The sequence below is a fragment of the Panthera uncia genome (assembly GCF_023721935.1).
Source record: "Panthera uncia isolate 11264 chromosome B3 unlocalized genomic scaffold, Puncia_PCG_1.0 HiC_scaffold_1, whole genome shotgun sequence".
Classification (NCBI taxonomy): domain Eukaryota; kingdom Metazoa; phylum Chordata; class Mammalia; order Carnivora; family Felidae; genus Panthera; species Panthera uncia.
Genome location: NW_026057582.1, coordinates 92143767 through 92158746, shown reverse-complemented (window position 1 = coordinate 92158746; position 14980 = coordinate 92143767). Strand labels below are relative to the sequence as shown.

The window sequence follows — 14980 nt, the reverse complement described above, 5'->3', positions numbered from 1 at the left end:
CAGGAGCTCATAGGCAGATGGACACTGGCATGACACTGACAAGGCATTACTAGGAGCAACAGCCTAGAATACAATCCCTTTGTAAAGCTAGGCTAAAGAATTAGAAGGTACTGTACTGCATAAAGGAAAACCAGATCTTATAAAGTCAGAACACTGACTAGCAAATATTTTCTTAAGACAGAAACACATCAAGGACTCCAGCCATGGTACTTGCTCTCAAGGGAACTAAAAGACTTGTCCTTGAATGGTTCAGGAAAAAAAAATTTTAATATATGTGCACACATGCACATATATATAGAAAGAGAAAGAATGATAAGACATATGAAAATAATTGATGACTCTAGGTAAAAGGTATAAGGAAGCTTCTTCATCTGTTGTTGGAACTTTCTGGTAAGTCTGAAAAACTATGACAAAATAAGGGCACCTGGGTGACTCAGTCAGTTAAGTGTCTGACTTCAGCTCAGGTCATGATCTCATCGTTCATGAGTTCAAGCCCTGTGTCAGGTTCTGTGCTGACAGCTCAGAGCCTGGAGCCTTCTTTGGGTTCTGTGTCTCCCTCTCTCTCTCTGCCTCTCCCCCACTCGTACTCTCTCTCTCTTTCAAAAAATAAACATTAAAAAAAAAAAAGAAAAACTATGAGAAAATAAAAAGTTACAAACAATATGCATAATTGAAAAGACACCATAAAAATTTTAATATAAAGTATTGGCTAAAAGAGTAATTCAGACAAATGAATTAAATGAAACACTTACATCCAACCAGAGGAAGAGTCAGCAAACTACTGTCTCCAGGACTATCCTGGCTGGATGTTTCTATTTGTATGGCTACAGGCTAAGAATGGTTCTTACATTTTTAAATGGGGAAAAAAATAAAAAGAATAATATCTCATGATACATAAAGATTATACGAAATTCAAGTTTTAATGTCCATAAAAAGTTTTTCTGGAATACAGTAGTGCTCATTCATTACGTATTATCTATGATTGCTTTTAAGTTATACAACAGCGGGCTTCAACAGACAACATACAGCCCACAAAGCATCAAATATTTATTATCTGGCCCTTTACAATAAAGAAAGTTTCCAAATCCCTGAACTAGAATGTTTAAGAAGGCTTCAGGAAAGATATGGAGCTTCAGAGGTACCTTTCCCTATGAGCAGGATTAGATAAGCAGAGAGCCAGGATTATCCCAGAAACCTATTATATACTTCTTACAGTGATTTATTTATCATTATTAAGCCAATTAAACATTGGGAGAATCTGACTTATGAAACTTCTAGGTGACAGGCTATCAGGGTATCAAGTTTGCTTAGAATAGTTTACCTTTGATCGTCTTTTCCTAGAAGTCCTAGTATTCTCAAGAGCTGGATTTGTAACCATGGTGCTGGTACACTATGGTAATTGAAATCTACTGGGAGCTTTCCTCCAACTACTTGCTTCAAAATTGTTACAAAACTCCCCGTCAAGTCTTTATATCCAGATGAATTCTCCTATACCCAAAAAACAAAAAACTTTCTATTAATAATAATCTCTTATCAAATATAAAATAGACCTGGTTTAAATGCCATACAAAATCTAACTTAGGGCATGTTAACTTAGAAGCTGCATGTTCACATTTAATAAAACAGTACTCTAGGGGCACCTGGGTGGCTCAATGGTTAAGCATCCAACTTCAGCTCAGGTCATGATCTCGTGGTTCACGAGTTCAAGTCCCACGTCTGGCTATGTGCTGACAGCTCAGAGCCTGGGACCTGCTTTGGATTCTGTGTCTCCCACTCTCTCTGCCCCGCCCCAGCTCGCGCTCAGTCTCTCTCTCTCAAAATAAATAAAAACATTAAAAAAATTTTTTTAATAAAAATAAAACCATACTCTAATGTGTTTAATGTCTTCCATGATGAAACTACTCTGACTACCTGATCCAAAGCTGAATCATCCCCCAAAAGGCTTCCACCATTCACTACTTGTCTCCACACAGTCTTAATCACATTTCATAAGTTCTTATAATTATATCTTATATTGAACTTTTGTTAGCCAATACCAGCAATTAAATCAAAAAGTGAAAAAAAGGGCGCCTGGGTGGCTCAGTCAGTTAAGCATCCAACTCTTGATTTCAGCTCAGGTCATGATCTCAGGGTCGTGGGATCAAGCCCCATGTCAGCCTGGGGATGGACTGCTGGGGATGGAGCCTGCTGGGGATTCTCTCTCTCTCCCTCTGCCCCTCTTCCCTGCTCACTCACTCTCTCTCTCTCTAAAAGAAAAAATATATATCTTTTTTTAAAAATAGATAAAAGTCTTAATAAATTAATAAATAAAATAGTTTTTAAAAAGTCTTCATAATATAGAGAAATAGGGTAAGAAGGCAAAAACAGAAATCAGTTTTTTTCCCTTAAGCTATATTCTTTCCTATTCTATTCTCCTTATTTCTCACATCCTTTCCCTCACTTCCCATCTCTCTCTCTCTCTCTCTCTCTCATACACACAATAAATACATCAATGTGATCATTTATACTGTCTCCACTGTATTTCATCTCCTTAGCACCCTTGAACATTGACCCCATTTTTGGCTAATATAACACTATCTTTAAGTCACACATTGAATTAGCAGATGTCCATTAGGTGGTTAATCAAGAACTACTAGTGAAGTACTGCCACATTAAGAGATTAATTTAAGTTTGAGATTAACTCAGTTTGCCCTTAGTGCTTATGAACAGTTTCAAACTGCAATTTAAGACCAAAAATAGGGGTGCCTGGGTGGCGCCGTTGGTTAAGTGTGGGACTCCTGATTTTGGTTCAGGTCATGATCTCATGGTTTGTGAGATCGAGTCCTGTGTCACGCTGCACTGTCAGTGCAGAGGGATTCTTTCTCTCCCTCTCTCTCTCTCTGCCCCTCTCCCACATGCACTTTCTCTGTCTCTCTCAAATAAATAAACAAACATCAAATATAACAATAATAAATAAATGTGTTCTGGGTGGAAGAGCACAGGGCACAGTCAAGTCTACTCAAACCTCCCAAAATCAGTGCATCTGCCTTTTAAAAATTAATTAACCCTATTGTATTTAAACATACCTGTGTTCTGAATGAGTGTGTTTTGATTATCTATCTGACTAATCTCTTGGACTGGGGAATTTAAATACATATTCCTCAGAATAAACATTAGATTCCTCATCGTAATTTTTATTTCACTATCAACGACACATTTTTGGAAGGGAAATAATAGCTCTTTCAAAGTTTAGTAAACGTTAGAGGAAAAACAAGATTTAATATCAAGTATCTATTTATACCAAATCTATTTTGGAGCATAATGAATAAAAATGAACACAACTTTCAGTTCTGTAACTGTAAATTTAATTCAGTGACATATTCCATTTTGTTTTACAGTACTCATCATGGAATATCTCACATGGAATACAAAGGGTTTCAGGCAATGCACTGGGGCTGAATTAGTATAAACTCATATCACCATTTAGAAAATGTTACCATACCATTCAACCTTCCTTCTTCATCTGACACAGTATCAATTTAAGGAGTCAGCACCATAATCTATAGTTTACACACCCTCCACCAGCTCTCCTCATTTCAATAAGCTCTTATGCATTTTATGAAGTCGTATAAAAGTCACCGCTTAAAAAACCACAAATCTGGGGGCGCCTGGGTGGCTCAGTCGGTTGAGCGTCCGACTTCGGCTCAAGTCATGATCTCACGGTTCATGAGTTCAGGCCCCACATCGGGCTCTATGCTGACCGCTCAGAGCCTGGAGCCTGCCTCCAATTCTGTGTCTTCCTCTCTCTCTGCCCCTCCCTCACGCGTGCTCTGTCTCACTCTGCCTCTCAAAAATAAAGAAAACTAATTAAAAAAAATTGTTTTTAAAAACCACAAATCTGCAAATTTCAATCACCTTCCATAGCTACCATTTTTCCATGCATCTTTAGTAACACAAAAAACTTAGGCATTTAAAAAAAAGACTAATTCTGTAATGTGCCTACAACTCATGCTATCAACAACTTATAAAAATTACTATTAAAAAGTCAATAATAAAAACTTGACATGTTCATTAAGAATTTTACTGAAAAATGTGAGTTCTTTTTATTCCATAATTACATTTTTCTAATGGCAATTACTCAGTACTTCCTGAAATTTCCAACTTACCTTAATCATCCTAAAGTATATGTGCAAAGAAGCAGCCATGACGCCAACATCTCTGTCACAAAGTGCTTTCCGAAACTTAATATGGATATGCTGTACTTGATTAGGAGCAATGAGATGGAATTTATATAATGCCAGAACAGCTTTTCTTCGTATAATCTCCCTAAAGAGAAAAAATAAAATCTAAACAAACTGTCTGAATCCACAGGCATTTAGTTTGAAAATATTGTACACAAGATGATTTCACAATATCAGCTATTACCTTAAAACAAAAAGAAAGAAAGAATTACACACTTATTGTTAATTTCTATATTCCAATCCATCAAACTATAAAAAGTAGTTATCTCTCGGAGGTAAGACCTCAAAAGATTTTAACTGCTCATATTATATATTTCTTTAGGTACAGAATTTTTGGTAACAAGCACATATTAGTTTTGAAACCAGAACAAACAAGAAAGATAAATAAATTCCTTAATTCCCTAATTCCATTTTTGAAAGCCATCTCTCTAGAAATTGGGAAAAGAATCAACAGTTCAAATCTGTAAGAAGTAACTCTGGCTAGTAATATTATACAGTATATTTATCAATGTTGATATCAATAAATTAATATGTATTATTATATTTTATTATAACATTATTTTATTTTATTATTTTGTTAATATTTATTATTTTATTTAAAAATTAATAAAATCTCATTAACATTATACCTTTAAAGATTTCTTCTTTTGTACCATGGGCAAGCATACTTGTAATACTTTAGGGAGCCAGGGCAATAGGAAGACTCACATTAAAAATGTCACTCCTCCCCTTTTCCAGCTCACGTTTCAGAAATGTCATTACAACAAAGAGGAAAGTATATGCTAGTCTTACACTTAATTTTTTTTTTAATTTTTTTCATGTTTATTTATTTTTGAGAGAGAGAGAGAGAGACAGAGCATGAGCAGGGGAGGGGCAGAGAGAGAGAGAGGTAGACACAGAATCCGAAGCAGGCTCCAGGCTCCGAGCTGTCAGCACAGGGCCCTATGCGGGGCTTGAACCCACAAACTGTGAGATCATGACCTGAGCCGAAGTCGGGCTCTCAACTGACTGAGCCACCCAGGTGTCCCTTACACTTAATTTTTAACAGATAATGTCTAGCACACAAGAAGCAAAATAACAAGTCACTATCTTATGTTCATAATGTAATTTCCAAGTTAGTACATTTCCTTGTTAATTCTCACTCATGCCTATTTCTAAATATATTTGCAGGCAGGCTATGCTGGCAGTGTTCATAACAGCAGCAAATGTCACAAAACTAAAGTATTTACTATTAGGGTTCCTTAGTATATATTTCTGTTACCTAAAATCACAGAATCTCCAAACTGAGATTACTCAATGCAATCTTCTGTGTTCCAATCAAAAATACTTTCTATGGGACGCCTGGGTGGCTTAGTCGGTTAAGCATCCGACTCTTGGTTTTGGCTCAGGTCATGATATGGTTTTGTGAATTTGAGCCCCGCATCAGGCTCCATGCTGACAATACAGAGACTGCTTGGGACTCTGTCTCCCTCTCTCTCTGCCCCTCCCTGACTTGTGTTCTCTCTGGCTTTCTCAAAATAAATAAATAAACTTAAAAAAAAAAAAAAAGAGTATCTTTTATAAGATTCCTAAAAAATGTCCTCCAGCTTCTGCTAAATTCCATTAACAAGCAACTCACTACTTTCCTAGGCAAACTATGCCATGATGGAAAATTATTTTGATATGGAAAGAAAAAGTAGGTTAACAACAGATTTGCCAGTAGTATTAATACTATGGTGACTGTAAACTATATCTCAATATATTGCTATTGAGTGTTAACCAATATCAGTTCTGAGAGAGTAGGTAAATGAGGTGAGATAAAAGAATACAAATACTTAACAGGCTCAGGAATCCCTAGGCCTGGCCCTATGTGGTGGTACTAACAAAAGACATCAAGAGACCTAGATTGGGGCTCTAGGTCTGGCACGGTGAAACTCAAAAGTCAAGTGCAAGCCACATCTTCTTTGTGACATCCACTAGCATACCTATAGCTCTGACCCATATTTTTCTGCATGGAGTTAGTTATGGGCATAACTACAGAAGCAGAATTTCAAAAAGTCTAACTGGTAGAAGACAGGAGATACCAATATTTGAAATTAGAGCACATGGGAAGCAATAAGGAAAAAATTCAGTTCTCAGAAGGATTTCAAACAAAGGATCAGTAAGTACCATTATCACAAAACAGTGTGGGTATGGAAAAATTACACAAAAATAATGCTCTGCTATCATCAGATCAACCTGTAATTATCTAAGAAAAACTAGTATTTTATTTCCAGTAATTAATCGTTTACATCCATCATTTGTTCTGAAGACAGATTTGACATAAACAAAGCATTAAAACAAGTATGAAAAACTTATGAAGTTATTCCATAATTCTTAGTAAAAGCTATCATTTTAGCCAGAAGTTTCATGGTCCAAAATTTCTTAAAGAATACAAACCATAAGACAAAATTTTTTAATCTTAGAACACTAAAAATACTAGTTTAAAAAAACATATAAAATAAAGAAATGTTGTTATGAGCAACAAAATATTTTTATTAAGAATGTATGTATATTGGGGTACCTGGGTAGCTCAGTTGGTTGAGCATCCAACTTTGGCACAGGTCATGATCTCACGGTTCATGGGTTTGAGCCCCATGTCAGGCTTTGTGCTGACAGTGCAGAGACTGCTTTGGATTCTGTCTCCCTCTCTCTCAGCTCCACCCCACCCTCTCAAAAATAAACACTAAAAAAATTTTAATTAAAAAAAAAAAGAATATAACTAAAATATTGTAATACAAAAAAAACAGAAAGAAATAGAAGAAAGAAGAAAACAAAAGAAAAGAAAAGAAAAGAAAGAAAAAAGAAAAGAAAAAAGAAAATGATTGCAAACTGTTCCTAGTTCTAAAGGTTATAAAGTTAAGGGGCTTGTCAAAAACAAACAAAAAAAAAACCCAAAATAACACAATAAAACAAAATAATTAGTGAAAAGGTAAGTCAAGCTCAAACTGAGGGATGCTGGAAGGAAGGTGGGTAGGGAGATGGGCTAAAGGGTGCTGGGCATTAAATGGGTAACAGGTACTAAGGAGGGCACTTGTGATGAGCACCAGGTGTTATACGTAAGTGATTAATCACTGAGTTCTACTTCTGAAACCAATACTACACTATATGTTAACTAGCTTGAATTAAAATAAAATCTTTGAAGGAAAAAAAAATTCAAGCTGATAAGGAAAGAGTTAAGGAATCTTACAAGGTAAGATTAGCAAAATACTACAAGTTAAGGTTTATTTGGATATATTTTGCTATAAAACAGAATCTGAATGTTACAGTTTTGCCATCAAAGCATCCCCCGTACACTGAAGCCCTGCATTCACAGCACGTGAACCACTCACTGCCAATTTTTTTCCATTATTCCACTTTATCCTCAAAACAACTTTGTGAAAACTAACATGTTTCAACCAATCCCACATAGTCAAAGGAAAAACAGGACCACTACTGGTTAGTGGTAGAACTGGGAGGAAAGCCACAGATTCCTGACACCAAACCTCACTGCCTCTTGGCTTAACTTTAGAAAGCTGCCTAACATTGTCTCAAAACCACATAAAATAAGGGACAATGCTATCAGAGATTTCTGCATTGTATCAGGCAGTCTAAGTCTATCCTCTACCCTGGCAGCATTAAGTTAAAGTTACAATAAGTTTTTTAGTATAAATTTTTATTTTGAAATATATAGTATAGACACATACCCAAAAAGAATTTACTTACTTAGAATGTTGAAGTTTATCTTCAATTAATGGGAGAACAGCTGGAATCATTTCTCGAGGGAATATCTGGCTGACGACAGTAAGTGCCATGCATACTTCTACCAGGTTAGTGCTCTGCAAGTCCTGACATAATCAGTGAGCAAACAAATATTCAGTGCACATTTTGAAACTAGGTTGAGTTCAATACTGCAATGGCCCTACATACTTTATGGTTTTCTACTAACTCTATAATCAATTTGTACATTCAGGTTTACCTCATATTGTGTAGGAATATCCTACTGTTTCATTTCCCTTAATAGAGTCAATTAAGATACATATAGCCAAAAAGCAACTGATCCAAAAGGAAACTGTATTTCTGTTCTGACACTGACCCATAGTAGTCTCCTTTACTACAGCGTTTAAAACTTTTCTAAACTAATAACAAAACCAATCTTTGAATTTTTTTCTTGTTAATTGAGTAGATGTTTAAAAGGAAGTAATTCTAGATTGTATACAATGTGTGTGTTTATATACTTCTACATGCACAAAGTTTATAAATCATTCGAACAGCTTTATTTTGGAAACATAAATTTATTTTGGAAAATCCTGAAAAATTTAAGCTACTAGTAACCTTAAAAGAGTATGTAACTTAAAATTCAGAAAGTACCCTATACACATTCACATACACAGAGTCATACATCCAGAAAAACATGGAAGAGCTCAACAGTTTGATTACACTTCATTACTAATTTTGATCCAAAGTTTAACAGGAAAAAACACTGTGTGGATTACACTGTATTTTTATTATCTATAAATTTCAGTTACCCAATTATACTCTATTCTCCTTAAAAATGACTTTTAGAATTTGAAAGACTTCAATTATTCAGTTTATATCTATACCCTTTTAGAAGAGATCCTGAAGAAAAAGACAGTCAGAAAAGTGGATCTGACTAAAGGTCTGCAGAGCTGCATGATTGCTCTCTTGCTTTTTTTTTAACTAGGCGCCACGCCTAGTGTGGAGCCCAACACAGGGCTTCAACTCACAATCCTGAGATCAAGACCTGAGTTGAGATCAAGAGTCAGATGCTTAATCCACTGAGCCACCCAGGTGCCCCTGGAGATCTGCTTTTAAATGAAACAATAATAAGAGCGAGCGGCAGGAGCAACTACTTCCTACTTTAACATAGTGTTCCATTTAACCCTTACAACTTGGCTAAGTTCTATTATTAACTTCATTTTACAAACTCAGAAACGGATCTAAAAGATCTTCCTAAGCCCATTCTGTAAGCCTGGCTTCTTCCAAAAATATCTAACTCAATATGATAGAGGTGAAATGTCAGAAGCCCGCAGGACTAACTTAAGACTTCATACTAACCAACATATAGTACAGTACCTTTACAACTGTATTCACAAGGAGAAGCAACAGCTCATGACTTTCATGTAGAAATAAAGAAACAGCCAAATAACCTATAAAATTTGAGGGGAAAAGTCTCATTATTACCTGCCTAAAATGACTTTTCCCAGGAAAAGTTAAACAAAGCAATAATATATTCCAAAATTTAAGTGTCAAAGATAACAACTACAGGTAACTATAAAAACAGATTGGAAAATATGAAGTTCAAAAACTTCAGGAAGATTTCAGATGTTCTTTATCTTGAAATCTTTCAGAATTCTGTATTTCACAGGATTGTCACCAAAATGGAAAAGATGCTATATGTACCAACTTAAAGTCTTATAAATGACATTAGAAATATATGCCTTCTATCTTCTGTGCATATCTCTACACAATCAATTAAAACATTACATTTTCTATCTTACAGCCAAAGATAACTATATAAAAATAGTTACTATAGTTACTAGTGAGTTACTGGCTATTTCTTATTATTGAATGAGCTACCTAATACCAACCTGTATGATGTAAATCACATATTAAGCCATACACAATATCTATTTTCTCATTTGGAGATACACTATTGAAGGAATAACAGTTGTTGAGGAAAGAAACACTATCTACCACAATACGTGTACTTGATTTAAATAAGCATTTTTATTTCAATAATATTAAAACATAAAAAAGTACATCTTAGGGTTGAAGAAATACATTAATACTATGGCAAATGCCATGTATATGGAATCTAGCTACTCCATGTCATTTTCTTGTCACTCTTCAGATTGAGAACATTTGTTAGACAGTTACTGTGGATCAGTACATTACAAGCCTTACCTCATTCAATCCTCACAACTGTATGAAGTAGGTATAATTATCCCAAAAAGAATAATAAGGACGAAAAAGGGTAAATGACCACAGTCTATAGCTATTACATGGTGAAGCCAGCACTCAAACCCAGCCAGGAGTTAGTTCATGTTTTAATCCCTATGCTGTCCTGTCTCTCCATGGTCTATCCTGAGGCCCTATTCCCTGACACCTATCCTCACTGTGTTTCATTCTTCTCAATTCTTTCGGCTCTTTCATTAGGGATTCTAATGCTAACTGTCCCCATCATGTCTGTGTCTACTGGGAATCATGGGAAACTATAAGAAATTACCTATTCTCACAACCAAGAAGAAAGGGTATGACCCACAGCAACATCTTCACTAAAGGTCAGAGGAGCAGGGCAAGAGAGAAAAAACAACTAAGCAGGGGCAAGAAAGGAGAAAACCCTAGAAAGCATTTAAAGAAAAAACTTCTTATCTGATTGCTGAAAACTCGTGATCAGCTAAGGTATCACCCACACCCAAGTCACCAATATCAAGGTAGAAGAAGATGAATAATTTCAAAGACCATATCAAGGAAACCTTAACTCTGTTACAAAGAATATCTTAACTATTGTGACAGTCAGGAAACAGGGAAAAAAATATTCAGTGAACTCAAAAAATGAAAAGGTTCCAGAAAGCAAAGAATAATGACTAGATTATGGAGCATGCTTGATATGAAAGAGTGACATATAGGGTAAGAATACAGGCTTTGATTCATAGAAACTTGGGGTTTACATTCTGGCTCCACTATCTACTAGCTATATGACCTTGGACAAGTGACTTAACCTTTCTGAGCTTCAGTTTTCACCTATCTCATAAGATAAAGCACCCAACATAATGCCTAACTTAATGGGTGCTGAAATTTATATATTCAACAACATATAAAAATAATAAGGTGGGGGCACCTGAGTGGTTCTCTCAGTTAAGCATCCGACATTTGATTCTGGCTCAGGTCATGTTCTCATGGTTTGTGAGTCCGAGCTCAGAGTCAGGCTCTGCACTGACAGCGTGGAGCCTGCTTAGGATTCTCTCCCTCTCTCTCTCTGCCCCTCCCTTTCTCTTTCCCTCAAAAATAAGTAAACATTTCACAACTACGTGGATGGAACTAGAGGGTATTATGCTAAGTGAAATTAGTCAGAGAAAGACAAATATCATATGACTTCACTCATATGAGGACTTTAAGATACAAAACAGATGAACAGAAGGGAAGGGAAGCAAAAATAATATAAAAACAGGGAGGGGGACAAAACATAAGAGACTCTTATGGAGAACAAACAGAGGGTTACTGGTGGGGTTGTGGGAGGGGGGATGAGCTAAATGGGTAAGGGGCATTAAAGAATCTACTCCTGAAACCATTGTTGCACTATATGCTAACTAACTTGGATGTAAATTAAAAAATAAAATAAAATTTAAAAGTAAATAAAATAAATAAACAAACAAACAAACAAACCTTAAAAAAATAATAATAGGGGCACCTGGGTGGCTCAATCAGCTAAAGCATCTGACTTCGGCTCAGGTCATGATCTCGTAGTCTGTGGGTTTGAGTCCTGCATCAGGCTCTGTGCTGACAGCTCAGAGTCTGGAGTCTGCTTTGGATTCTATGTCTCCCTCGCTCTCTGCCCCTCCCCCACTCACGTTCTGTCTCTCTCTCTCTCTCTCTCTCTCTCCCTCTCTCTCAAAAAGAAACATTAAAAAAATTTAAAAATAGTAAGTAAATAAAAAGAAGAAGGCATCTCCATCAGAGAAAGCACCAAAGCTAACCTTAGAAGTCTCAGGAGAGTTGAAAAGGCAATAATAACACAATGAAGACATACAGAAGGTTTAAATGATATCTTAAAAAAAACTTATACTCACTAGCACACATGAAAAATGTCTGATACCTGCAGGAATAAGTTCCTCTACTTGGCAATAAAATATTTCCCTAAGATCATGAATCTCAATAAAAATGACTCTGAGGTCTCTATTAAAATAAGCCTCCGGAACTATGAATAACACAGGTACAAGGTTATTCACTGCAACATTATTTACAAGAGAAAAAAAAATAATAACCCACATGTCCACCAATAGGGACCTGATTGAAAAAAATGATGGCCTATCCATCCATCCAATGAAAACTATGCAACTGTGTAAGAGTATGAAGATGTCAAAACAAGGTGTATAATAATCTATACAGCATGTTATCATTTGTGTAAAAGAGAGTTTATGAGTGTGTTCCCATGCATTTGCTTGTTTTGCAAGAAGAAACAATGGAAAGATTAATTACAAACTAATGAAAATGGTTACTTATGGCAGTAAGGAGCAAACTGGGTAAGAGGGACTAGAAATTAAAAGTGAGACTTGTTTGATTATACCTTTTTATAAGGTCTTAACTTTTGAACTTTATATATTTTTAATAATAAAATTAAATTGAAAATGAAAAAAATGGTATGCCAGTCTAAGAAGCACAATATAGCAAGTCGTACAAAATTACAGCACCAACCACCTAATATTGACTATCGTTTTCAAAATTTCCCTGTCCTTGGGGATCTTAGAATTAGTTCAAGAGCTAAGACATTAATATATGAAAAGATACCACCCAAAGATGATGGTAAAAGCCACCAGAGTGATAAAAGAAGAGTTAAAACTTGATTTCGAATATGAGAAGGGAGAGACAACAGAGGACATTCCCTTGGAGGGAAGAATACAATAAATCTAGAAGAGTGAAGTGAGTTTCAGTAAGTAGAATAATGGGTACAGCTAGTCTCAGAATCTTTAGCAAACTATCTCCCTTTCCTATCCCATTATCTGACAGCACAGATATTTGTGAAGAATGCTGGTCCTTGACAACATGACACCATCAACTCCTTTGAAGACAGAACATGTTATACTCCTATATGACTCTAAAGTGCTTCCTTCTTGGATTTTGATACACAGCTGAACCTACATGAATAAAAGATTTAAAGGATATTTCCTAAGAGCCCTAAAGGTTGATTAAGGAGACAAACATTTTTAAAAGATACCTCTAATCCTCACAGCTAACATTTGTGAAACTGAGAACAGGATATTTTAAATTATTCAAGTCAATTTCAGTTTTTATTCTATAAAGAAACATTTCTGATCATTAAACTGATGATGTTAGACTTTAAAATCAGCTTTGTGGAGGTATAATTTACACTGAAGAAAATTCGCCCATTTTAAGTGTACAGTTTAATGAACTTTGACAAGTATAGATGCTCATCTATCACAAAAACAGGATAGAATCAGTAAGACTGATTTCACTTATAGGCTTTAAGTTTTTGAAGTGTTCCCTTTTAAAGTTTTGGAAATTACAAGGCAATGTTCTAAAAACACACTATATACCTGCCATTACTCATTTTACATAGTAGCTGGTACTTTAAGAACATTTAGTATTAAAATCTTAAACACATACATACCTACTCTTTTTTCTAAAAGGTTTCCTTGTTGTGCCAACTTGATCGCATGTATGTAGCCAAAGGAAGCATCATATCCAAGCATTTCACAATATATAAGTCTCACCATACACTCCTTCATCATTCTCTGAAAAGCAAATATCCAGTAACTGCATAAACAAATAGAATGTTTTGGGTTTTTTTCATTATGTTGCAACCATTTCACAGAGGAATCCTTTAATCCTAGCACTGAAGAAATAACATACACATATATAATAAATTAATAACCTGAAGTCAAACTTTATAAATAGAAGTTGCTCCAAAACTTAGCTTACCAACAGTACTGATTTTAGTAAAATTATTTCAACATTTTGTTAGTGGCAACATCAAAAAATAAATCAACTGTATCTATTTCTAATTCTAGGTGTACCTGTGAAAAATTTAGTTACAATGGGAGACACCTGGTCCTCAGACAAAATTTCACCCATAGTAATATGACTTGGCTTCTAGAACAGAGCACATCATTTTAATACACTTTGTCAAATGAAGACATCCATAAAATTCCCATAAGTTGGTAATAATTTGTAAAGAAAATAATTTTCATATTTGAAAACCAAATTGCACCTGAACTTTTTTCAGAATTATTTTGCTGTACATAATATGCAACAGTTTGTTTTATAGGCATTGTTTTCTTCTTCTTTTTTTAATGTTTGTTTACTTTTTGAGAGAGGGAGAGAGAGAGAGAGAGAGAGCGAGCAAGCAGGGTAAGCACAGAGAGGGAGACACAGAATCCGAAGCAGGCTCCAGATTCCCAGCTGTCAGAAGAGTCTGATGTGGGGCTCGAACCCATGGACCATGAGATCATGACCTGAGCTGAAGTCAGCCGCTCAATCGACTGAGTCACCCAGGCACCCGTAAAGGCATTCTTTCTAAACAATTCTCAATTAGGAACTGAAGGGTATGGTATCATTAATGGTATAGCATTTCTAATTATTTAATTTTTTAACTGGGTCTTTCAATATTTACAACACAAGCTAAAAAGCTGTTTTAGGAGATTCTATAAATGTGTTTTATAATATAATAATTTTTGCATTCTCAATATTTATAGCAAATTTTAATCATAAATAAAAAATAGAAATAAAATGTGTTTCATAATAAGCTCACAGACTATTTTAATAACTAAAAATCTTATTAGGTAAATACCCATTTATCTTATTAGGGTTGGTATATTACAAGGTTATTAAATCACAAAATACTTAGAAAACAGTAACATATTTTAAGGTAAGGACATTAATATTCAATATTTCATTCATATTTTATATATGAATATCGTATTTATATATTTAAATATGAAGAGCTTTATTTTTTTATTTTATTTTATTTTATTTTATTTTATTTTATTTTATTTTATTTT

General features: G+C 35.0%; 1 protein-coding gene across 3 annotated transcripts in view; it reads right to left on the bottom strand.

Annotated features, from left to right (window-relative positions):
* AP4E1 (adaptor related protein complex 4 subunit epsilon 1) overlaps nucleotides 1–14980 on the bottom strand; it is a 62076-nt gene that overhangs the window by 42584 nt on the left and 4512 nt on the right. For 2 of the 3 annotated variants that reach the window (XM_049611673.1, XM_049611671.1), the window contains exons 3-7: nucleotides 13591–13714; nucleotides 9315–9388; nucleotides 7944–8065; nucleotides 4146–4305; nucleotides 1322–1488 (exon numbers count right to left, since the gene is read on the bottom strand). In XM_049611673.1, coding sequence (XP_049467630.1) covers nucleotides 1322–1488; nucleotides 4146–4305; nucleotides 7944–8065; nucleotides 9315–9388; nucleotides 13591–13714 — 647 coding nt within the window. Of the gene's footprint in view, nucleotides 1–1321; nucleotides 1489–4145; nucleotides 4306–7943; nucleotides 8066–9314; nucleotides 9389–13590; nucleotides 13715–14980 lie in introns of those variants that run through there. The other variant, XM_049611672.1, reaches the window with a different exon arrangement.